Source organism: Rhineura floridana, chromosome 4, assembly GCF_030035675.1.
Source record: "Rhineura floridana isolate rRhiFlo1 chromosome 4, rRhiFlo1.hap2, whole genome shotgun sequence".
Lineage (NCBI taxonomy): Eukaryota > Metazoa > Chordata > Lepidosauria > Squamata > Rhineuridae > Rhineura > Rhineura floridana.
Window position 1 is genome coordinate 171,497,603 of NC_084483.1, and position 25,967 is coordinate 171,523,569.

Here is a 25,967-nt window from a genome sequence, read left to right on the forward strand (position 1 = left end):
TATATATACACTCCTCCCATGATATTGGTCAGAGTCCAACTCCTGCAGCAGCTTCCTACAAGGCTTCCAAAGGTGGGAGGTAGTGGGCAAGCTGAAAACACCCCTCTCATGATGTTAGTCATGTATTTAATGGTTGGTGGGCAGGCTAATAAGAATTTTGCTAGGCTAGTAACTTGAGTAAATGCATTTGCAAGGCTTTATTCACTATCTTTTTCAGTCTGAACCATTTTTGCCTCAGTTCAAATGTCAGGGCTTATACATGGTGGAGAGGCTTCCATGTGCAAGCCATATGAATGAAAAAATGGACACCCAGGAACAATTCCTTTAAAAGTGCCCCAACACTTTGTGACTAGAACCTCCAGCTCTCCTTTCTCTTTGTGTTGCCCTTTCCTCTGAGCAATTAGATTAAGCAGAATGCTGCCTGTTGTAGTTTCTGTCCTTCCTTGTGCACATGACTCCTGCTCCCACCCTTCTCCTTGACAAAGAGATACCTCGATAGAAATGTGAGAGGCATTACTCCCAGAGCAGCTTTCTCCCAGGAAGCCCTCCAGGTTTGCCATACACGACTTCTACCCTCAGTGCCTTCAGGTGGGATGCTTATATTTCATTGCTGTCTTCATTGTGTTCCATGTTTTGTGTTTTTTTAAAAATTCATAGTGAATTCATGTATCTATTGTTTTATTATTTTGTATATTTCACCCTGATGGTTTTACACTAAACAGTGGCTCTTCTAAATAAATAAATAAAAATAACCCAGACAGCCTGGGTTATTTCAGACCAAAGATCAAAACAATTCAATGGTCCATATTCTGCACAAGTGTTCGTAAAGTGGGCACAACACAAGTATTTTGCAGCCAGATACCTAAAGGAAAGGAGACAAATTACAGGAATTTTGATTTGGCAATACTGATTTTAGATTGTGCATTAGATAATACCATGGTAAATATAGAGCATCAAGCAGGAAAAACATTTTTCCACTTGTCTGACTGCAGATCTGATTCACTGAAGCTTGAAATCTCATTTGCAAAAGAGGCAAAGTTCAGATGAAGAAAAATCCAGAAAAAAGTATTCAGGAAAGTCATTTCCCCCTCTGGCATACAGACATATGAATTATATGAAGATATCATATAATTACCCATACATGTATGACTTCTGGAATAACTGCATAACAATATAGCCACTATTGTATTTCCTTTCCACTGCAGTTTCACATACACTCAAGTTTCAAGGCCATTCAAACCCCTTCCACCTAAAAACAAATTACTAGCCAAGAAGTTCCTTATCTGACAAGGTGTCTCACTACTTCAGAAGACTGACAGCTGTCCATAAAGATTTATATTATTTTTAAAAATCAACTACTACCACAAAATGTATGCAAGAAGGATGCTTTCAAGGATACTTCATACGTTACCTTTTTCTAATGCAGATAACCCAAGTGAGAAAATCCATGTACCTCACATCCCACACTGGAACTGGAAATCCTTCTTTACAGAGGCTCTGTGGAATTCAGTGAATTTTTTATTCCAGTGTTAGACCACTCCTCTAGAATGCACACTTTAATGTGGTGAGGGGGTTTGAGAGTGTTGAAGAAGCTGAGAGCAATGCTGTCAGGAGTATACACCAAGAGGCTAAACTCCTAGCAAGGTCACCCAAGGCGGAATGGTCAAGGCTGAGACACCAGACTAAGGTGCATCCAGACTCAGAGGAAGGCAATGGTAGACCACTTCTGAATACCCCATAAAAACCCTATGAATGGACTATCCAAAATGTAACATGAGATAGTGCTGGAAGATGAGACCCCCAGGTCAGAAGGCACTCACCGAGCTACTGGGGAAGAACAAAGTACGAGTAGAGCGGTGACTCATGACACCACTGGGTCAAAGCCAAATGGAAGTCCAGAGGCTGATGTGCACAGATGTGAAAGGAGAGTCCAGAGTTGTATGATGCACACAACAAGAACATGGAGTGTGAGAAGCATGAACCAGGAAAAGTTAGACATTGTCAAGCAAGAAATGTAATGTATCAACATTACAATACATGCTGTGAGTGAATTAAAATGGACAGGAATGGGATATTTTCAATCAGGCAACTATGAAGTATTTTATGCAGGAAATGAGAAATTAAGAAGAAACAGGGTTGCCTTAATAGCAAGACGTGATGTAGCAAAAGCAATTAGGAGCTATAACACAAGGTCTGAGCGAGTGATATCAGTGAGATTAAAAGGGAAACCTATTAACATAAGCATCATCCAAATCTATGCTTCAACGGCAAATGCAGAAGAAGAGGAATTGGAGAGATTGTACAGAGAAGTACAGGAAGAAATTGATCACAAACCAAAACAAGATGTGCTGATAATCATGGGGGACTGGGATGCAAAAGTAGGGAACTAGGAATTGTGGGGAGATGGGGCTTAGGAGATAGAAATGAAGCAGGAGAAAGACTTACTGAATTCTGTGAAGCCAATAATTTGTTTCTTGCAAACACATTTTTTGAGCAACCGAAAAGATGATTGTACACATGGACATCACCAAATGGTCAATATAGGAATCAAATTGGTTATATAATTGGTAGCAGAAGATGGAGCTGTTCCATACTTTCTGTGAAAACAAAACCAGGAGCAGACTGCGGTACAGACCTGAACTGATAATATCAAAAATCAGAGTAAAGCTAAAGAACAACAAAGTAATCATAATGCCAAGATACCATTTAAATAACATCCCAGAAGAATATAAAGATCAAATAAGGAACAGGTTTGAGGCTTTAAATGTAGCTGATAGAGAACCAGAAAAACTATGGATTGAAGTCAGAGACATTATCAGGGAAGAATGCAAAAAGACAATGCCTCTAGGAAAAGACCTCAATGGATGACTGATGAAACTCTTAAAATGGTTAAAGAGAGAAGGAAGGCAAAAGCAAAAGGAGATAGGAACACAGTTAGAACTCTAAATGCAATAATACAGCAACTGGTTTGTTGTTGTTATGTGCCTCCAAGTTGACTACGACTTATGGCGACCACCAACCCACAGCATCTCTGTCTTGCTAGGATTCAGACTCGGTTTACTGGCCCTCATTCAGCCCACCACCGAGTCCAGGCAGTGATCCAGAGCTTGCACAGCCTCTCCCGATTCAGATGTTACAGAAAAATAGAGCTGGCTATCGTCAGCATACTGCTGACACCTAGCCCCAAATCTCCTGATAACCATGCCCAAGGGCTTCATATAGATGTTAAACAGCATGGAGGACAAGGTGGTACAATGTGGCACTCCACAGCACAACTGCCAGGGGGCCGAAAGACAATCACCCCATGCTATTATCTGAAAACGCCCTTGGAAATAGGATTGGAACCACTCTAAAACAGTGCCTCCAATATCCATCTCACTGAGTTGGCCCAGCAGGATACCTTGGTCAATGGTAACAAAAGCCACCAAGAGATCAAGTAAGAGACTGATTGGTTTGTTTATTTCGGTACAAGACCAGCAAAGATCAAGTAAGAGTAACAGGGTCGCACTCCCCCCTGTCCTTCTCCCAATAAAGGTCATCCATCAGGACGACCAAGGCCAATTCAGTCCCATAACCAGGCCTGAACTCAGACTGGAATGGGTTAAGGTAATCTGTTTTATCCAAGAATACTTGCAATTGCTGCGCCACAACCCTCTCAATCACCCTCCCTAAGGAGGAGATATTTGTGACTGGTCGGTAATTGTCACAAACTTAATGGGTCCAGGATGGGCTTTTTCAGGAGCGGTTGGATCCATGAACATTTCTGTGAGGCTGGAACCACTCCCTCCCACAATGATGCATTGACCACACCCTGGATCCACTTGGTCAACCCCCCTTGGCAACCTTTAATGAGCCAAGAAAGGGCAAGGGTCAGGAGGACACGTTGCTGGCTGCATCGTCGCAAGCACCTTGTCTACGTCATTAGGCTGCATCAACTGAAACCGTTCCCAAGACATTGCAGCAGACTTTGCACTGGACACCTCACTGGGGACTATATTAGATGTGGATGGGGCATCAAGAGGGAAGAAACTTTACCCTCAAAGTGCCTTGCAAACAATTCACAGTGGGCCTCCCACTGGGAGTTGATGTCAGCAGACCCCTGACAGAATGGAAAAGCTCCGCTGGACGGCTACTTAAGGATGCAATGGTGGCAGAGAAGTGGGCCTTCTTCACTGCCCTCACCGCCACACAGCAGGCATGGTTATGATGTTTTACTCATGCCTGATCAGCCTCACAGCGCGTCTTTCACCACTTGCACTCTAGCCGACATCCAGCCTGTTTCATTGCCCTTAGCTCACTGGTGCAAACTGGGCTCCACAATGCCGGAGAGGGTGTTTGGGGATAACTGTGTCAAGATGCACTGTGTCCTGATGCACCTTGCTGTTCCACAGCATGACAAGGGCTTCAACAGGGTCACCTGCTCTATCTACTAGAAACTCCCCCATGACATTCAGGAATCCAGTGATTAAAGGCAGCCGCCGGCGAGATCACATCACTCCAGTGCTGAAGGAGTTGCACTGGTTACTGGTTGTTTTCCGGACCCAATTCACGGTGTTGGTTCTGACCTTTAAAACCCTATACGGTTTCGCCCCAGTCTATCTGAAGGAGCGCCTCCAACATCATCAGAGATGCCGCTCAACAAGATCAGCCTCAAAAGGCCTTCTCTCTATTCCACCAGTTAAAACAGCTAGACTGGTGAGAACTAGGGAGAGGGCTTTTTCAATTGTGGCCCCCACTTTGTGGAATTCCCTCCCAAATGATTTCCACCATGCCCCCTCTATGATGAACTTCCATCGGGCCTTGAAGACCTGGCTCTTCAGGCAGGCTTTTGGGGTGGGTTAGGTTTTATTATTATTGTTGAGATTTTTAATGTTTTAATGTATTTGTATGTTTTTATTTTGTACATCGCCCAGAGTGGCTGGACAACCAGCCAGATGGGCGACTAATAAATTTAATAAATAAATAAATATCTTTCACATAGGGCACATATACTTCCTCCCGTCTCACACCCAGGGAGGGCCAGCCTTCTGCCAGTTGCAGATTCTCACTCTGAAGGCATCTGGTGACTTTCTCCTATCATTCAGTTCATTGCACAGGCTCTCACCCTGTGCAGGAACTACAGACCCGCCATACGCCTCCCCACTACCAATCTCCTCTAGATTGGTTAAAAAGGGAGAGAAATAGAAGGAGGTAGTACCCTTGCCCTTGGGACTCCCTAAAGAGCTTCAGTGGCAACCCCACTGGTGGCAGACCCATCAACCAAGGGCTGCTGGGCTTTTATGCCTCCTGATCCAGCCAGGAGCTCATGCAAGAGGCTGCAAGACTGAATGCAGGCTCTCTCTGGAGTCAGGGCCAGGCAGGGCCCCCCAGTCCTTGCAGCACTTACCAGGGATTTCTTCTGTCTCAAGAGACAGCAGCCCAGAGGAGCGAGCAACCAAGCACCCGGATGCTCAGATACTCACTCCCAGGGCAGGTCTTCTCCATTCCCTCAGTGCTGCAGCTGTTCCCCTGGCACAAACTGGATGAGAGCCAACAAACTGAAGCTCAACCCAGACGAGACAGAGAAACTGTTCATAGGTGGTTCCATAACACAAATAGGTGAGGTGCAATAGGTTCCGTATGGGATCACATTCCCTCTTGAAGAACATGTGCTTGGGGTACTCCTGGTTGCTCACACCACTGTCATTGGAGTCACAATTGGCCTCTGTGGTGTGGAGTACCGTCTCCCAGCTTCAACTGAGGGCCCAGCTGTCACTCCACTTGGATGGGGTAGCCTAGTTTTGATGCAATGGTAACCTGTAGACTAGATTACTGCAAAGTGTTATACACTGGGCTGCCTATTAAGGCATGTGGAAACTGCAGCTAATGCAGAATTTGTCAGTCAGATTTGTTGATAGCATCAACATTAGGCCAGCTGCACTGACTGCCAATTTATTTCTGAGCCCAATACTGTTTTCGACCTATAAAGCCTTATATGGGTTGGAACTCCAATACTTACTTTTCCACATATGAGCCTACTCAAACCATATCTGTTCTTGGTGTGACTCCTGTGAGAGAAGTTTGGAGGGAGGCAATGAAAGAACAGGCCTTTTCAATGGTAGACCCCTGCTTGTGAAACAGTCTCCTTAGGGAAGTTAGCTTGGTGCCAATATTGTCAACTTTTGGGGGGCAGACAAGACATTTTTATTCTCCCAGGCATTTGTACTGTTCTTGTTTTAGCGGCTGTTTCAATAGTATCTAGATATTTATGATATTATTGAATGGGGAAGGATATATTTGTTTTGCAATTGATTGATTATGTATGAACACTTCTAGTGTGTAATTTTGTTTCAATATGTATTGTATTTTTAAAAATTAATTTAATGCTGTTGTAAGTCATTTCCGGGCTCCTTTGGTTATAGAAAGCAACAAACAATTAAAACAAATAAATAAAGATAACCTGTATCTTCATCTAAGAGGGTACCGTAAAACTAGTTGTATCCCCCTTCCATATCTCTTAGCAATCAATTTAGTGTGGAATGGTAACAACAGACTTTAACCATGTGGTCAAAGGCTACAAATGTCCACCTCTTCATGCAGGACATTTGCTGATAGTAACCTTTTATGCAACTACTATACAGCTTCTGGTTGCTCACACAAAGAACATAAGAAAAGCCCTGCTGGTTCAGGCCAAAATCCCATCTAGTCTAGCACTGTTCTCACAATGGCTGACCAGATGCCCATGGGACATCACTATTCACAGTAGTGATTCCAAGCAGCTGATATACAGAGGCACTGTTTACTATCTTTGTTTATTTTCAAAAGATCCATCTTCTCTTCGAGTCAAAGAAGCCATGCCAACATACTATCATGTAGTATTGCATCATTTCTAAAAGAATACCCACTTCTCTCCATGGTCCTCTGGCAGGTTTAATACTGAAGTAGGTGTTCTTGATCCTGTTCTGCCAAATTTCAAAATTCTGGTGTTGGTTTGACTCTTATTGGATATTATGGCAGCATAACCTTTTGCCTTTAGTTGCACAAGTACATTGTCAGCTTTAGCACAAGATGAAAACTAGACTTTCTGGCCATAGCTTTTGAGCCATCAGTGATTCTAATGTAAATGCAACAGAAGATTAACAGATGTCAAAGCAGGGTCAGAAGAGGCATCATAGACCTTGTCTCTAATGTTCCATTGATGGAAAGGAGCAGTTTGAAAGTGCATTCAATAAGCATAAAGTAAGCATTATTGATGTTTTCAAAGTGTTAGCATTCCATGTAATGCAGGAGTGTTGGCATCTCTATTAAGCTCTTTGGCACCAGCCGATCCAGAGATCTCACCACTAAGCGCTAATGCATTTTGCATTAACGCTTAACACTGACAAAGTGTGACTCGCCACAGTGGTAGGGTTAAACAACAGAAGCAACAACACAAGGTTTCAGTTATCTGCAGCCGGTAAGCAAAAGCTTGAACCAAATATCTAAATGTGATGTTTGTATATGTTTTTGAAAAATAAAAATGTCAGACGGAGCTATGTATCTTTATAGCAAATGATAGGAATGGAATATAGGAAGCTGCCTTATACTGAATCAGATCCTTGGTGCAGCTGGCTCAGTACTGTCTGCACCTAGTGGCAGCAGCTTTTTAGGGTTTCAGACCCGGGACATTCCTAGTCCTACCTGGAGATGCTGGGGATTAAACCTTGGACCTTATGCATGTCAAGCAGATGCTCTACCACTGAGCTATGGTCTTTCCCCAAAATCTTTTAGTAGTTTGATACTACTGATCTTTGGGAAGTCATTGCAGCTTTTTATAGAGCTGCATTGAATTTTGGTACTCTGACATTTTTGCAATGGGCTTTTAAAGGGAGAGAAAAATCCCCCTCACCATTCTGGCCACCCTCCTCTAGTCATGCCCCCTAGTAAGAGAGTTTAGAATCGCAGCCTTCGTGATTATATGTCCTTCAAACTGTGCCTGGTTCAAACAGTATGAACACAAATACAGGGCTGATTCACATGGGAGCTGAACATCATATTAAAGGCACAGCTTTTGCCATTGCAATAGATCTGCAAGGTTCACACTTGCTCCCTTCCAATCTGCTGTTTTCCATTCACAGTAGTCGGCATTCCTCTGAAAAGGTTTAGTATCGCTGTTTCCTTTTGACCCTACCTTCTAATTTTACATGTGTACTCCCTCTGGTTGCTCAGTTACACATTATGCAGTCTGGGCTGCCCCTTTTCTATTGCGCCAGGGCATAGATGCCAACGCCGCCACATGCTTCGCAGCCCAACATTCCCTTCCTTCCTGCAGATCAGTGGCGCTGTGTGGGAAAGTCGTGGGGGTAGTTCAGCTTTGCTTTTGCAAAGCCAAAGGGAGCTTGGGTGGAAAGAGTTAGAACCATGCCAGACTTTAAAAAAAGAAAGAAAAAACAGGACTGAAGGAAGGCAGTTTGCTAGGGGAGAAAGGAGTGAAAGAAAGGAGGGCTGCAACAGTTCAGGAGCTGTCAGTTGGAAGTTGCTTGTTAAGCCGATGGAAACAAAATGGAATTCATGGAGAGTTTAGTGGGCGGAGAAAGGGGAGTATCTGAAAGTGACGATCCACACCCCCAGCAAAAAACATTGGAGCAAAGCACCTACATGCAGGAATGCAGTGAAGCAGAGACAGTTTTTCTTTCACTTTTTGCATTATCCCTGGATTGGTTTAATGAAGATTTAAAGGGGAAAATGGCGTCCTAGCTTCTCTTTGCCTTGCAACATCATGTGAACCATGCGAATTCAATGGGGATGCAAGTAGCACCCATCTCACAGTAACTTGCCATGTGAACAGGCCCACAGTGTAATCAGTGGAGTAATACAGATTTTTATTTTAGTTTTCATTTTGATTCAGAGTCTGGACCAAGCAAGCGTTTTATCAAGTGCTTTTGCAGTAAAGTGCCTGTCTGCTGCACATATCACTACAATACCATATCATAAGACTTGCTTTAGTTTAAAGTGGGAAAGCCCAAAGGAGAAGGGCCAAAGACTGGAAGAGTGTTGAGAAGAATGCCAAAGGGGCTCCACTGATATTCTGTTGCCCACAAAAACCTGCAGCTGATTGTCTTGTAGGTCCATTATCAAAAGCCACTGCTGTATGTTGTCACTGTGCTGTGTCTTGCATTCTCTCTCTCTTTCTAGATATAGATATAGATATAATCAATTTTTAAGTGTCACTAATTTGTATGAGACTATAATACAAGGGTGGGGAACCCCAGACCTTTCTTTCTGGCTCTCAGGACTCTTCCTAGGCCATGCGCCCATCGCAGGCCACACCTCTCACTGACCTTGCTCCACGCCCTCCTCGATTCCTTTTGCTTTTGCTTATCTGAAATGTGTTTTTGAACTGTGGTAATGCCTCCTGCTTGCCTGGATGGAGGGGTGTGTGTGTGTGATTGTGTGTAAACCACTAACTTGAATGGTTAGAATTAGCCTACTGCACAAAGATAAGAGTCACATCCATTGCTCTTTTGTTGCTGACCCCACCCATTGGTGTGTGGCCCCCAGAAGGATCCCCAAGAGGTAATGCGTCCTTCCAGATGAAAAAGGCTCCTCACCTCTGTTATAATATCTAACTGCTTTCATCCCTTGGGTTGTATCCAACATAGTGCTACATGAACATTCTGCCAGCGCAAGGATTCTGCTTGTGCAGCAGAACATTCTGCCCCTCTCTTCCCCTTCCACACCCCATAAATATGTTCTAGCGGTTCGCCAAGCCCTCTGGAGCAGATTTTGGGAAGAGAGAGGAAAGACCCATTGAGCAAGCAGAAATCCTTTCGCTGATAGGGTGTGTTAGCTGAATACTGCTCTTTGCTCCCAATCCAGTAGCAACCTGTAGGGATGAATGGCACAAAGGGTAGCTCTCATGCTTTGTTTTTGTTTTTCCTCTGAGAACATCCCTTGTTATATCACATGCTGATATTTACACACAAGGAGTTTAAAAAGCCGCTTGGGAATTTAGCACAGTCACTGCTGTAGGAAACAAGACCAGCTAAACAATAATGTAATAGTTATTTTTTTGTTTGTTAAGATTATGCCCATTTGTGTCAGATTTAGGGATGAATGGATCTCCCCATTTTGGTTACTCTCAGTTTCCTAGACTTAAATTCAGTTCACCCCATTTCCTCATCAATTTGCAAATTCTTCTTCAAATAACTACACAATTCATACGCATTTTTGTGCACATTTCTCATAATATGTGCATCTTTTATGCAATTTGGTTGGGCTAATTTTGCCTAATATATTTATTTATTTATTACTTGATTTATATCCCATCCTTCCAGCAAGAGCCCAAGGCGGCAAACAAAAGCACTAAAAACACTTTAAAACAACATAAAAACAGACTTTAGAATACATTAAAACAAAAAACTTTAAAAACATTTTTAAAAAGCTTTCAAGACATCTTTAGGGAAAAAAAGAAAAGGTTAAAAACATATTAAAAAGCAGTTCCAGCACAGAGGCAGACTGGGATAAGGTCTCAACTTAAAAGGCTTGTTGAAAGAGGAAGGTCTCCAATAGGCGCTGAAAAGATAACAGAGATGGCGCCTGTCTAATATTTAAGGGTAGGGAGTTCCACAGGGTAGGTGTCGCCACACTAAAGGTCCGTTTCCTATATTGTGAGGAATGGATCTTCTGATAAGATGATATCTGCAGGAGGCCCTCACCTGCAGAGCACAGTGATCGACTGGGTATATAAGGAATAAGACAGTCTTTCAGGTATCCTGGTCCCAAGCTGTATAGGGCTTTGTACACCAAGACTAGAACCTTGAACTTGGCCCGATAGCAAATGGGCAGCCAGTGCAATTCTTTCAGCAGCGGGGCAACATGTTGGTGATACCCTGCCCCAGTGAGCAGTCTCACCACCGCATTTTGTACCAGCTGCAACTTCAGGACCAATATAGAAGATTTTGCAAGCCATTTTTCCTGATATAATTTAGTTTTGTACATTGTTTTCACTAATATATGCAGTTTTGGCTGGGCTGCAGCACTGCATCGTTCAAAATTCAGAGAAGTGTGAATTTCAAAGGATTGCTGTGTTTGCTTTTATTATTGGTCCTGGTTGTGCATATTAGACAAGGTCAGAGTACGACATGAATAGAAGAAATTTCTCCTCCATCCTTAGTCATATTAGTTGTACATGTGTTTTAAAATACCTTCTTTGTAAAAATTCCTTTCTAAAACGTTGGTACAAAACTCTTTACCATGAGAGTCACGTCTGTCATGTTAAAAATGGACAGAAGTGGGCAGAAAATGGCCAAAGACAGACATCTGTCTAATCCTGGAAAAAACTTATGTGATGATATGCATTAACTGTGAAGAAAGTCTTGGGGAATCTGTTACATGTTGCACCTCACCCTTCTGGAATTACCAACATTTGGTTCTTTGGATATTTGCTACACACACAAATGCTGCTGTAGGTAGGTATGAAAAATGGCACCTTATTTACATAGCTCAGTGAGGTGCATTTTCCTCTTCTCTCAGCTGCCAACCTAACTGTTTGGCTAGCATCCACTGTAATCTGTTCTCCTTCATTATGTTAATCTGTGGGCGGAAAGATTTCTGTCATCTTCAAATCGCTTGTACAGCAATGGTAAACACCTTGGCCTATCTGTAATTGGACAGGTGTCTGCATTGGTGTCACCCAGCTTTTAATTCAATTAAAGAACTGGCTGCTCTGCTCTCATTACCCACTCATTCCTCTGCACTTCCAGTCAGTCAGTGAAATTTATACTCCATGCCTGCCTATCCTGCAATACAAAGTCAGCAGCCCCATAACTAAGACCTTCCTTGATGCACACAAACACATTAATGTATAGCTGAGCAAATTAAATTATGCATTGTTATGAAAATATTCTGAGACTGTCATAGGTGCTTATAGTGGGTTTTGGAAAAAACTTTTATTATAAAATCATGCTTTAGTTATGACTGTTGAGTGGATGATGAGGCACCGGATGTGGCTCCTTCAAAATCTGTATTTGCCCTATTTGTTCATCAGTTTTATATTGCCCTAGGAATATACAAGTGTGCCCAAATGTTGGAGTTCAACAACAACATATATGGATCTCTACTCAATATTTTTAAAAAAGCTAAATGGGAAATTTCTAGATAGAATGTGGTAGCCGACAAAGTGAGAATTGGGCTGAAAAATGGTGTGTAATTCTATCTGATCACCACCACCACCATCACAATGATAAAATAATTACGACTTCTCAAGCATTTATCTTCTTCAGTTTTTAGGATGCAATTATATATACCCACCTTCCAGTGAATAAGCTCCATTGAACTCAATGGGATTTACTTCTGAGTATACATGTATATGATTGCCCTATTAATTTACATTATTGTCAGACACAGACACAAAATAATGGAATATTAAAAAACACAATAAAGTTTCTATGCAGTATAACAATTAATAAATGCACACATACACACATTTCTGTCTTAATCACTGCCCATATAGTTTGTGTCAACAGTATTTGGATCCCTTGTCATCTTTGCAGTGTAATACTACTGCAATGCAGGCAGGTTCTTCCTTTTTTTAAAAAACAAATTATGTCACAGCAAAAGTTCTAGTCTTTTTTTTTTAACGTACATGGTAGATTACAGACAGTAAATCAATTGAGGGTACCACTCTTTCTGCCCAGTGAAGGGAACCTTTAGAAATAAATTAAAATTCCAACACAGACATTTTGACACAGTGACCCCATGAAACTGAATAATGTCATTTGTTAAATATGGATGTAAAGTTAGGAGTGTAGCAGTGAACTGAAATCATACCTAGCATAAGAGCTCTACTTGGTATGCAAAGCAAGTTTTTGGTTTTATTAAAATAGGCCCTATTTAATTATTAGTAATATTTAATATCTGTTTAGGAAGACAAACCTTGAGGCTCTATTAACCAATAATGTTGTAGCATCAGGCACTGGTTTTTAAAATTCCTCTTATCATATTCAATTCTCACTGAAAAACCACAATTGCTAGACAGTGTATGAAATGCTGATAATCATGGGGGACTGGAATGCAAAAGTAGGGAACAGAGAAGAACTAGGAATTGTGCGAATATGGGGCTTAGGAGACAGAAATGAAGCAGGAGAAAGACTTGCTGAATTCTGTGAAGCCAATAATTTGTTTCTTGCAAACACATTTTTTGAGCAACCGAAAAGACGACTGTACATGTGGACATCACCAAATGGTCAATATAAGAATCAAATTGGTTATATAATTGGTAGCAGAAGATGGAGCTGTTCCATACTTTCTGTGAAAACAAAACCAGGAGCAGACTGCGGTACAGACCTGAACTGGTAATATCGAAAATCAGAGTAAAGCTAAAGAACAACAACAAAGCAATCGTAATGCCAAGATACCATTTAGATAACATCCCAGAAGTATATAAAGATCAAATAAGGAACAGATTTGAGGCTTTAAATGTAGCTGATAGAGAACCAGAAGAACTATGGATTGAAGTCAGAGACATTATCAGGGAAGAATGCAGAAAGACAATGCTTCTAGTTAAAAAGAGAAAAAGACCTCAATGGATGACTGAAGAAACTCTTCAAATGGTTAAAGAGAGAAGGAAGGCAAAAGCAAAAGGAGATAGAAACACAGTCAGAACCCTAAATGCAATAATACAGTGACTGGAACATAGGGACAAAGAGAACTATTACAATAGTTATTGTGTAGAAACAGAAGAGGACAACAAAAAGGGAAGAACAAGAGCCCTATTCCAAAAGATTAGAGAAATGAAAGGGAAATTTAAACCAAGAGCAGAGATATTGAATAATCAACAGGGGAACACACTGACTGACCGAGATGAATGAAATAAAAGAAAGATGGAAGCAATACACTGAAGAACTCTATCAAAGAGATGCAAGGATGACATTCACTGAGGAACCACATGATGAAGAACCAGAAATTTTAGAATGTGAGGTAAAAGCTGCTCTTAAAATACTTGGAAGAAACAAATCACCAGGAACAGATAGCATACCAATAGAGTTGCTGCAAGCTATTGAGACTGAATCTGTCCAAATTTTGACAAAGATTTGTCAACAAATATGGAAAACTAAACAATGCCCCACAGACTGGAAGCGTTCAATATATATCCCAATTCCAAAGAAAGGGGATCCCATGGAATGCAGTAATTATCGAACTATTGCCTTAATATCTCATGCAAGTAAAGTAATGCTCAAGATTCTACAACAAAGGCTCTTGCCATATATGGAGCGAGAAATGCCAGACGTCCAAGCTGGATTTAGAAAGGGAAGAGGCAGCAGAGATCATATCGCAAACATACGTTGGATGATGGAATAGACCAAGGAATTTCAGAAGAAGATCATCCTGTGCTTTATAGATTACAGCAAAGCCTTTGACTGTGTAGATCATGAAAAACTATGGAATGCTTTAAAAGAAATGGGGGTGCCACCAGCATCTGATTGTCCTGATGCACAACCTATACTCTGCACAAGAGGCTACTGTAAGGACAGAATATGGAGAAACTGATTGATTCCCAATGGAAAAGGGTGTGAGATAGGGGTGTATTTTATCACCCTATTTATTTAATCTGTATGCAGAACATTTACGGAAAGTGGGATTGGACCAAGATGAAGGAGGTGTGAAAATTGGAGGGAGAAATATCAATAATGTAAGATATGCAGATGATACCATACTACTAGCAGAAACCAATAATGATTTGAAATGAATGCTGATGAAAGTTAAAGAGGAAAGCACAAAAGCAGGACTACAGCTGAACGTCAAAAAGACTAAAGTAATGACAACAAAAGATTTATGTAATACCTTGGTACAGTCATTAACGAAAATGGAGACAATAGTCAAGAAATTAGAAGAAGGCTAGGACTGGGGAGGGCAGCTATGAGAGAACTAGAAAAGGTCCTCAAATGCAAAGATGTATCACTGAACACTAAAGTCAGGATCATTCAGACCATGGTATCCCCAATCTCTATGTATGGATGTGAAAGCTGGACAGTGAAAAAAGCGGGTAAAAGAAAAATAAACTCATTTGAAATGTGGTGTTGGAGGAGAGCTTTGTGCATACCATGGACTGTGAAAAAGACAAATAATTAGGTGTTAGAACAAATTATGACAGATGCTCTTGGAGGTCACTGATTCATAGGGTCACCATAAGTCGTAATCGACTTGAAGGAACATAACAACAAAAGAACAAATTAAACTAGAACTATCACTAGAAGCTAAAATGATGAAACTGAAGTTATCATACTTTGGACACATCATGAGAAGACATGATTCACTAGAAAAGACCATAATGCTGGGAAAAACAGAAGGGAGTAGAAAAAGAGGAAGGCCAAACAAGGGATGGATTGATTCCATAAAGGAAGCCACAGACCTGAACTTACAAGATCTGAACTGGGTGGTTCATGACAGATACTATTGGAGGTCACTGATTCATAGGGTCGCCATAAGTTATAATCGACTTGAAGGCACATAACAACAACAAATATGAAATGAAGCTCAAATATCCAGCTTTTCTATTGTCTTTCTATCTTTTTTAAAATGAAAGTGATTAAATATACTTGATTAAATAGCAAGTACATACTCTAGAATTACCCTAGAAGATTTCAAATGAAGCAATTACCTGTTCAATATTCCTAACAACATTGTGTCCCCGAGCAACATTCAAGAGATGTTCAGTGATAAAGATGGTTTAAATGGTAGTTCAGGGTAGTTCTGGGTGTTTGTACCAGTTGAATATAATTGGTTTTGCAGGGCAGGGTAAAAATGCCCCCTTCTTGCAAGAGTGCATTAATCTTCGAGGGGTGAACAACTTTAAATAAATAAGATGCACCCTTGAAATATGAGTTGGCCGTGTTTGATGGGAAATGGCAAAAAAAAAAAAAGGCTTAGCAAGTTTACCCATTGTGGATTGATCAAAAGATGGAATCATTTGACCACTTTCGTATTTGCAACCAAGATGATTCAGTAACAAATAAATGGTGGCTACTCTTTTAGTTAATGGAGATGAGTAAAATGGGGTTTCTAAATCATGTTGGGGAAGCAAATGATGGTAGTAATTCTTGACTGATTAATGCAGAGGTCTGATTTATATGACTCATCTCTCAAGTAAAGCTATTTTTCTTGTAAATGATTCAGACATGTCCCATCATGTTTAAATACATGTCATGGCAGCCCATTTATGTGTAGCAATAGCACACTAGTGTTCAGTGCACCAGATGGGCACAGCATTAGCATGCTTTGCTGTCCTTAAATGTGAATGGAGCCAGTGAATGTGGTAAGTGTATTGGGAAAGGGCTGTAGCTCAGTGGTAAAGCATATACTTTCCATGCAAAATGTTCCAGGTTCAATCCCTGGCATTTTCAGGTAGGCTGGGAGAGACTCCTGTCTGAAAACCTGGAGAGCCAGTGCCAGCGTAAACAATATTAAGCAAGATGAACCAATGGTCTGACTGGATGTAAGACAACTTCCTGGTCCCTAGATGTGTAGTGGTATCTATTTATTTATAAAATTTGAGGATCACTTTCCGCTTCCTTTGTGGTCACATATATATGTGTATACAAATGTCTATATTTAAAGCTCAATGACTGTTTCTTCAAGGGAAAAGCAGCTTTAGGTGGAGGCTATTTCCAGTGGAGCATTGATGGGAGAGGGAGTGAAATGCTTTACGCTCCCCCCCCATTTTCCACACATAGTTTGGCCCTGAGTGTAGTGGCTAAGAGACTGACAGAGCAATCCCAACCCCAGTCATGTGTGCCCTGCTGCCAGGCTGTATTGTTGCGGAGGCCCTTGCTGTGTCTGCTTAAAAGTATGGCAGAGTGCACACTTCTGCCAGTGGAGTTCTCTCTGGCAGTATTCCTTCTAAGGCCCCAATATGGGGCATTATGGAGATGAGGTGGGAGTAGAGCAGGGCAGATGATGGATTAGCTGAGTCCAAAGCTGACCCATTTCCCAGAAAGAGACCTGATCTGGGCCCTTCTGCGTCACTAGCCTGCTGCTGACATACTAACAATTTTTTAAAAATTCCTTCTCCTGCACCCTGGCCTGCATAAGCTTCGGATGTGGCAGTGGATCCATTGCTCTGTTCTACCCCCCTGCTCTTGGTGAGGGCCTTGAATTGCTAAATCTGGAAATCCTAGTTAACCCTCAGTCTACCATGAACTCACTCGGTTGTCCTGGAAATGCTATTTTCTTTCACCCACAGTCCCATGGAGAGAATATTGGCCTACCTTACAGCATTGTCGTGAGGATTACAAATATAATGTATGTGATTTGCATTGAGTATTGTAAAGCCCTAAAAAGTTACTAGATACTGTTGTGATTGGCTATTATATATTAGTGCACTAGTCATAGGAAAAGGTACTCCCCAAGTACTTCCTCTTTTAGGATTCTTAAATCCCTTGCCCGTTACATTGCTGTGGAACAAATACACAGATTTGTACAATCCCCCTGAAATGTGGCAGTTCAAGTGATTTTTCATATATATATGCTTGAAATGTTTTTAAGCAGATACACTGTTTTAAAATGTATTGTTTTGGCTCCCTAAGACATTTCCTGCCTTTCTTAAAGTAAAATAATAATAATAATCAAATATATGAAGAAATATGTTATTTATTTTTAGGTTGAGTAGCCCAAGTTGAAAAAAAAACCCTCTGCTTTAGTCTGAAAAGGACAAACGAGAAGTGAAAATGTTCCAGTAGTCCATAAAAACTGGACAAATTGTAACTAATTAATTTTTGATAATTCTTCCTTGTTAGAGTTGTCAAACTGAATTTGGTGCTGCGGCTGCGGCTGTGTCTTCCGCTGCGGCTTGGGTCATCTTGCTGCCCACCGTTGCTGTGGCCTGTGCTCTCCGGGAGGCTGGCGCCTCCTCCGTTGTTGTCGCCGCCTGCGGCCTGCGCATCCCTCTGTGGTCTGTGCCTCCTCTGTTGCTGCCGCTGTGGCCGTATCCCTCAGGGCTGCGGCTGTGTCGCCCTGCCGCTGCTGCTGCGGCTGTGCCCTGTGTTCCTTCTCATGGCTTGTGCTTTTTCCCGCCGCTGTGGCCGGTGTCCTCGCCCGCGGCTCGTACTGTTCTGTTGCCTAGGCGCCACCGCTGCAGCCTGTGATTCCCGCTGCAGTTGGTGCATTTTCATCACCGCTGTTGCGGCCGACGCTCTCCGCCGCGGCCCGTGCCGCTCCGCCACCACCGCCGCTTGGTTGTTTCCGAGGGCGGCGTTTCTTGGCAGTTTTGGGGCGCTTTTGTTCAGGCGAAGAAGTGGCTGGCAGTGGGTGTGGTGCGACAAGTGTATTCTTGTTGCCTGCTGTGGTTTCGACGTTTGGCCATAGTGTTGAGAGGAGAGAGGCTGTGCACTAGCGATTTGGTTCAATGTGTTCTTCATTGGCCACGATAGTGAAACAAGACTCAGGATCGGAAAGGAGAACAGGGCATTTTGGCTGCTTTGGCCGCGACAGGAGACAAGAAGAAGAGATCCAGCGACTACAGGTGGATCGATCCAATTTTATTTTGGGCCAAAAGAGGCACGGGCAATTTCTAAAATTTTATGGGGGGTGGGGGGCCTGCCTGATCGGCAGTCAGGGAGGGGGACATGTGCAGGCCAGAGGGGAGTGCAGTGAGAGGGATGGGGAGCCATGACATTATAAGGCTAGGCAGCAGATCCTGGAGAGGTGTAGGTGGCAGGCCGCGCCAGTTTAGGGGAACAAGGGATAGATGCATCATACCCATCCTCTGTTCCGGGCCTGTTCACAACCAGAAGATGACTGGGGGATGTCAGACTCCATCCAACCTTCGACTGCTGTTGTGTAACACCAGGTCTGTAGTTCAGAAAACATCGCTCATCCATGATCTTATCCTGGATGAGAACGCAGACCTGGTGTGTATTACGGAGACCTGGCTGGATGAGGCCTCAGCTCCCATACTTGAGGCCATGTGCCCAGCAGGTTTCCAATACGCACAGCAGCCGAGGATTGGTAGGCGGGGAGGGGGAGTGACAGTTATCTACCAGGAGTCCTTGGTTTTCGCCAGACCTCCTCTCCACGAGACCAAGTTTGTTGATTGTATGCACTGGAGGTTGGGACCAAAGGGCAGTTTAGGGATTCTGCTTGTGTACCGCCCACCCCGCTGCACGGCAGACTCCCTGACCGAGGTGCTCGAGGTGGTCTCAGATGTGCGGTTGCTCTCCCCCAACTTACTGGTTTTGGGGGACTTCAACGTGCACGCTGAGACCGCTTTAACTGGAGCCCCTCGGGATTTCATTGAAACCATGACTTCTTGGGAACTGCACCTATGTAATATAGGTCCCACCCATGTAGCCGGTCATACTATTGACCTTGTGTTTGTCTTGGGAGAGGAGGGTAGTGTTCTGAAAATGGGGACTGTTTCTTCCAACCCCGTGTCATGGTCAGATCACTATCTGGTGAATATGGATCTCTCAATGCCGCATATCCTCCGCAGGGGACAAGGACCTGTTAGGATGGTCCGCCCCAGACGCCTGATGGAACCTAAGGGATTCCTGAATGCGCTGGGTGATCTGGAGCTGACTGAAGGACACCCGGTTGAGACCCTGGTGATGGAGTGGAACAGGGAGATCACTGGGGCAATAGACCGGGTGGCTCCAAAACGTCCTCTCCCCCTGAATAGAACTCAGACTGCACCCTGGTATACACCACGGTTGTGGGATCTGAAACAGGAGGTGAGACGACTAGAACGCCGGTGGCGGAAATCTCGCGCTGAAGGCGATTGGACACTGGTTAGAGCGGCAATAGCGGCCTACCAGTGGGCAACAAAGGCAGCAAAGAGGCAATTCTTTGCTGCCTCTATTGCGTTGGCAGAGTGTTGTCCCAGGAGGTTGTTCCAAGTGGTCCGAAGCCTGGTCGGTCCAGTTGCTCAGGAACCTATGGAGCATTCTAAAGCCTCCTGTGACATTTTTGCCAAACACTTTGCTGATAAAATCGAGCGCCTGAAGAGTAGGATTCTGTGCGCCGTGGTTACAAGTAGTGGACCAGAGTTGGCCAGTTGCATTCCGGTCTACTGGGATCGGTTTCAGCCTCTTCTCTCTGAGGAAGTGGACAAGGTGTTCTCTACTGTGAAGCCAACCACTTGCTTGCTTGATCCTTGCCCTTCGTGGCTCATTATGAGCTGCAAAGAGAGACTGGGCAAAGGGATCAAGGCAGTGGTAAATGCATCCTTGGAAGAGGGTGCAATGCCATCAGCCCTCAAGGAGGCAGTGATAAAGCCCATCCTGAAAAAGTCCTCCTTGGATCCCCAAGAGTTGAACAACTTCCGCCCAGTCTCTAATTTACCATTCCTGGGCAAGGTGATTGAGCGAGTGGTGGCTAAACAGTTACAGACACACTTGGATGAAGCAGATTACTCAGATCCTTTCCAATCGGGCTTCAGGACTGGACACGGAACTGAAACAGCCTTGGTCACTCTGGTAGATGATATGAGGAGGGCGCTGGATAGGGGAGAATACACATTCCTCGTCCTCCTGGATCTCTCAGCGGCTTTCGATACCGTTGACCATGGTATCCTTTTAAACCGCCTGGAGGGATTGGGAATAGGGGGCACTGTTTTACGGTGGTTCCGTTCCTATCTCTCCGGTAGGCATCAACGGGTAGCATTGGGGGATGAGGTTTCAGACCCTTGGCCTCTCAATTGCGGAGTGCCACAGGGTTCTATCCTCTCCCCCATGCTATTCAACATCTATATGAAACCGCTGGGAGCCATCATCAGGAGTTTTGGGCTGCAGTGTCACCAATACGCGGATGATACTCAGCTCTATCTCTCATTTAAGTCCTCACCAGAGTTGGCTGTGAATACCTTGTCCAAATGCCTGGAGTCCGTAAGTGGATGGATGGGAGAGAACAGACTGAAGCTAAACCCCGATAAGACCGAGGTGTTGCTCGTGGGTGATAAGAGAAGGTTGGGAGATTTAACCTTGGTGCTCAATGGGGTAAGATTACCCCTGAAGGACCAGGTCCGCAGCCTAGGGGTCATTCTTGACTCCCAGCTGTCCATGGAGGCTCAGGTCTCGGCAGTGAGCCGGGCAGCTTGGTATCAACTACATCTGATACAAAGGCTGCGACCCTACCTTCCTGTACATCTGCTCCCACGAGTGATACATGCGCTGGTCTCCTCTCGTTTAGACTACTGTAATGCACTCTACGTGGGGTTACCCTTGAAAACGGTCCGGAAATTGCAGCTGGTACAGAATGCGGCGGCACGCTTGATAAAGCAGAGCCGTCGCCGGGATCATATCACCCCAGTGTTGGTAGATCTACACTGGTTACCAGTTGTTTACCGGGCCCAATTCAAGGTGTTGGTATTGACCTTTAAAACCCTATATGGTTTCGGCCCAGTTTATCTGAAGGAACGCCTCCAGTATCACCAATTATGCCGCCAAACAAGATCAGCCTCACAAGACCTTCTCTCGGTCCCACCGGTAAAAACAGCTAGGCTGGTGCGGACCATAGAGAGGGCATTTTCGATTGTGGCCCCCACCCTCTGGAACTCGCTTCCTTTTGACCTTCGACATGCCTCCTCCCTGATGGGTTTTCGCCGAGCCTTAAAGACCTGGCTATTCAGGCAGTCCTATGGGATTTCTGGGGTGGATTAGTTTTATGGTGTACTAATTGAAAGATGGTTTAGATAAATTGATGTTATTGTTGTGATCTGTTGATTTGTATATTGTTTTATATTGTATTTTGAACTGCTGTACGTCGCCCAGAGTGTCCGTTGACTCGGACAGATGGGCGACTAACAAATAAAATTTTATTTTTTTATTTATTATTAACTGTGCCTGAAACAAAAGTAAAAGGCAAACTTGGGCTCCTCCTTGGTCAAAACATTTGCGCCAAAGGGATTTTTAGTGAAGTGGGGGCAAGGGGGGGAGTTTAGATGGATTGGAAGGGTGAGTTGCCCATCCCTAGATTGCCCCTGAAGTTAACCTAAATAAAAAGTCTTGATCACTATTCAAGCATTCTAAATCAATGGGTAAAATCAATTTGTGGATGGGGGATTGGGATTGGGCCCACCAGTCCTGGCCCTGACTTCCACATATTGATTATTCCTTCCACACAGAACCTACATCAATAGGTTCTGGGCAAAAGCAGAGGATTTGAATGCAATTACCTCAAACAGTTTCCTTATGTAAATAGCTGCCACAGTCAAGCCTCCAAATCTTGCAGGTGGGGAAGTTTAACTCTTTTTCACTCAGCTGTGGTCCTGACAAACATTCCCTCTCCAAAACCGCTATTGGTATTTCAAGGGAAACTGCCTCCCCCCCCTTCCCAGTCCCAAGACTACTCAGGCTTTCCTGTGGCTGCTATTTACATACCAAAAAACCCACCACATGTTAATTGCATTCATGCAATTAATGTCACATCTAATTTGGTCTTTTGTGTGTGCAATCTGTATCGTGTTAAAATACAGGGTGCACATAATGTATACAGAATCAACATGTACAGACTGATTAACTTGGGGAGGCCACGTATGAGGCCAGCAGGCACAATCCTGATTCTCCCTCTGTGTGTTGATTGTACCTAGTTTTAGAACATCTAAACAGGGCTAAGGTTAAATCGGAACATCCGGCTTGGGCAAAAGCTCTGAGAAATCTCAAGGGAAGTTTTTCAATTATGCTATCAATATTTCTCAGATGAGGCTCAACATAGCCCTGTCCATTGTAAACATATGATGTACAACTAAACTCACCATTGTGCTAAATTATCTTAGGGCATATCTTCATGTTCTTTGATCCTTGCCTATTGCACACTCACTCACAAAGCATTGCTTATTTCTCTTGCAGGCATGCTGACTGGCTTGCAGCCCTTTGCAAAGTATGCTGTAACCCTAACAGCTTGCACTTTGGCTGGCTGTACTGAGAGCTCACATGCCTTGAACATCTCAACTCCACAAGAAGGTAAAGTAATTTCAGAGGTCTTGACTTCCACATTTCAGTCATGAATAATAAAATAGGAGAGGAGCTAAATGCTGCAAAGCCATTTGCTGGAAAACCCCAACCTAATTTGATGACAAAGTGCATTGCCAGACCATAATTGCTCCATTTTTTGGGGGGTGTTAAAATGAATCAAACTCCATACCCTTTAATGACATGCATCTTTAATAGCTGTAATGCAGATTAATGGGCTTTTTAATTGCTGTTACATTGTTCATGCAAGAGCCTTGTCATTAATATGAAGCATCTGAAAGATTAATGAAAGCTTCCTCATTTTACTATGGCTCAGAAGTAAATCTAGAGACAGTCTGACTAAAAAGAATTGATTGTATGGCACAGTATGAAATTGAGAATCAAATGGTTGATTTCCATGGTCTCTTTTAACTGCTAAACACCAGCACAGGCAACAATTATTTCAGCCTGATGGAACCTCAAAATGTCAATTGGGCCGTTTATTAATCTGTTGTACTTGAAACTTAGAAGTTGCAAGCATAAAGTATCGGCTCTGAAGCTGGCATTAAGTACAAGAGCAGCAAGAAAGACAAAATATGTTCCAGTTTTGGCTTTAAAGAGCAGCTCAGTAACTTCTATATATCAATTACTGAAGAAAGGGTTCTCAAAAGATGTGCAGGAATTTTAGCTTGAACATTAAAAAAAAACTTGAGTCAGATTGTAAATTTACACCACTGTAACTCCACAGTTTCCTCATGAAATCAAAATTACTTGTTTTATTGATGGCAAGTTTATACCACCACAACAGAGAGAAGCCCTAATATTATTTTAAGTGCTAAAAATAAGACCAGTGTTACTATTTCAAAGAAAGCCTATAAGTTAAGATGATCATATTTGCCTAGTCTTATACTATAGGGATGATATTCTAAAAAAATTACCTTCAAGTGATCCAATAGCAAAAAGTAATGCTGACAAAATTCACACCACATTTTTCAACATTCAGTTTTCTCTTGTGATCAGCTATCATTCACTCTAATCATCCTAGATGGTTGCCCAATGATTTTAGAATCTCCATGCACATAAGAAGTGGGGCTCATTTCTTCCAAATTGTTGCTTCTGAAGTGGATTTGGGGAGGGTGTGTGTACTCTCATGAGGTGATATACCCCTTCCTCGGCTAGCAAAATAAGAAAATAAAAACATGCAATCCTCAAAAAATTATTTTACCTATTTTTATTTTATTTCTAGATTTATATCCCACCCTTCAAATAAAATTTATCAACTCAGGTTACACAATTCTGAATTAAATTAGCATAATAAAATACAAAATTATAACAACAAAAACAGGAGAAAAAATACAATAAAACTGGATTATACTCTGGGTTAAAGACTTGGCTTTTAGAAAGTCTTGGGTAATAAAAGATATTCATGCAGTACAAAAAGGTTAACAATGCAGAAGCTGGGTGAAACTCTTTGAACAGAGTGTTCCAAAGGCGGTGTGTTACCAATGAAAAGTCTCTCTCCATGGTTGCTAGTTGCTACACCTCATTCGAAGCAGGAACCTAGAGATTCTCCATGAATGACCTGAGTGTACTGCAGGGATGGGCAACCTTTTTTCCATTGAAGATCACATTCCCTCAGCACTAAACTGTTGGAGGCTGCATGCTTCTTGTGGGTGGGTAAGGCTGAAACTAGCAGTGGGCAGGGCCACAAACAAAAGTGGGTGGGGCCACCCCTTTTCTCATTCTCATTCTCCTCTCTCTCCATCTCTCTGACACCCCCTTTTCTTTCTCCTTTCTGACACCCCCAGAGGATTTAAAAGAATTTTTAAATTTTCATTTTTTAATCTATTTTGGTAATTTATATACCTGTTAATGACAATTGCCATTAAGTGCATGCTTAACTCAACAATTACAATAAAGGTAAAATTAGTTAAAAATTATAAAATCAGAAATGACTAAAAATGCGTTCTGGTCTAAAGAGGTTTTCTGTGGACACCAGAAGTTGAACAGGAAAAAGTGTCCCAAGGGCCACAGGTTGATAACGCCTGATATAGTGATATAGACGTGGCATATAAAGTGATATAGAAGAAGGCAGAATGGGTTGTAAATGAATGAATGAATGAATGAATGAATGAATGAATGAATGAATGAATCTTGCAAACAACACGCTTTATCTTTGTTTGGAATGTGCTCTTGGATCCAACTGTCATTAGAGGCCCAGGTGACCTCAGTGCCTTTTACCAGCTTCAGCTGGTAAGACAGCTGCGGCCATTTCTGGACTGGGATAGCCTGACCACTGTTGTCCACGCACTGGTAACCTCCAGCCTGGATTACTGTAATGCACTGTATGTGGGGCTGCCCTTGAGGTTGGTCTGGAAGTTGCAGCTGGTGCAAAATGCGGTGGCAAGACTGCTCACTGCGGCAGGGTATCATCAACATGTCACCCCACTGCTGAAAGGATTGCACTGGCTGCCCATTTGCTACCAGGCCAAGTTCAAGGTTCTGGTTTTGGTGTACAAAGCCCAATGCAGCTTTGGACCAGGATACCTGAAAGATCATCTTACTCCTTATATACCAGTCAATCACTGCACTCTGCAGATGAGGCCATTCTGCAGATACCAGCTTATTAGGAGTTCCGTTCTGCACAACATAGGAAGCGGACCTTTAGTGTTGTGTGTGATGTTCCTATATTAATGTATATATGGTAAGTGTTGTTGTTTTAGAAGATACATGGTAAGTGGAGTGAAAGAGGAGGGGGAGTGAATGGGCAGTAGAATGCGAGATGATTGGCTGAGTGTTTAAAATGGCTGAATGTATAAAAGGAAGAGTGAGAGTGGAATCTAGGGAGAGAAGAGAAAGAGTGGATTGCTTGGTGGGGTTTAGAGAGTTGTTTGACAGGAGAGAGTGGAGGAGGGAGGTGGAGTTCGGATTAGTATTGAGTAAAACCATATGCTTATGTGCCTTAAGAAGAAATCTTGTTAATCTTGTTAGCTTTGTTATCTGTAATAAATACTTAATTTGGTTTACCAAAGGCCTGATCCTTGGCTGGGGTTTCACAGACCAGAA

The 25,967-nt window shown here is 42.9% G+C and overlaps 1 protein-coding gene across 1 annotated transcript in view; it reads left to right on the forward strand.

Annotated features, from left to right (window-relative positions):
- The window catches only part of USH2A (usherin), a 766,975-nt gene that overhangs the window by 299,212 nt on the left and 441,796 nt on the right, over positions 1–25,967 (forward strand). The window contains exon 30 of the mRNA XM_061626123.1: positions 22,800–22,913. Coding sequence (XP_061482107.1) covers positions 22,800–22,913 — 114 coding nt within the window. The remainder of the gene's footprint in view (positions 1–22,799; positions 22,914–25,967) is intronic.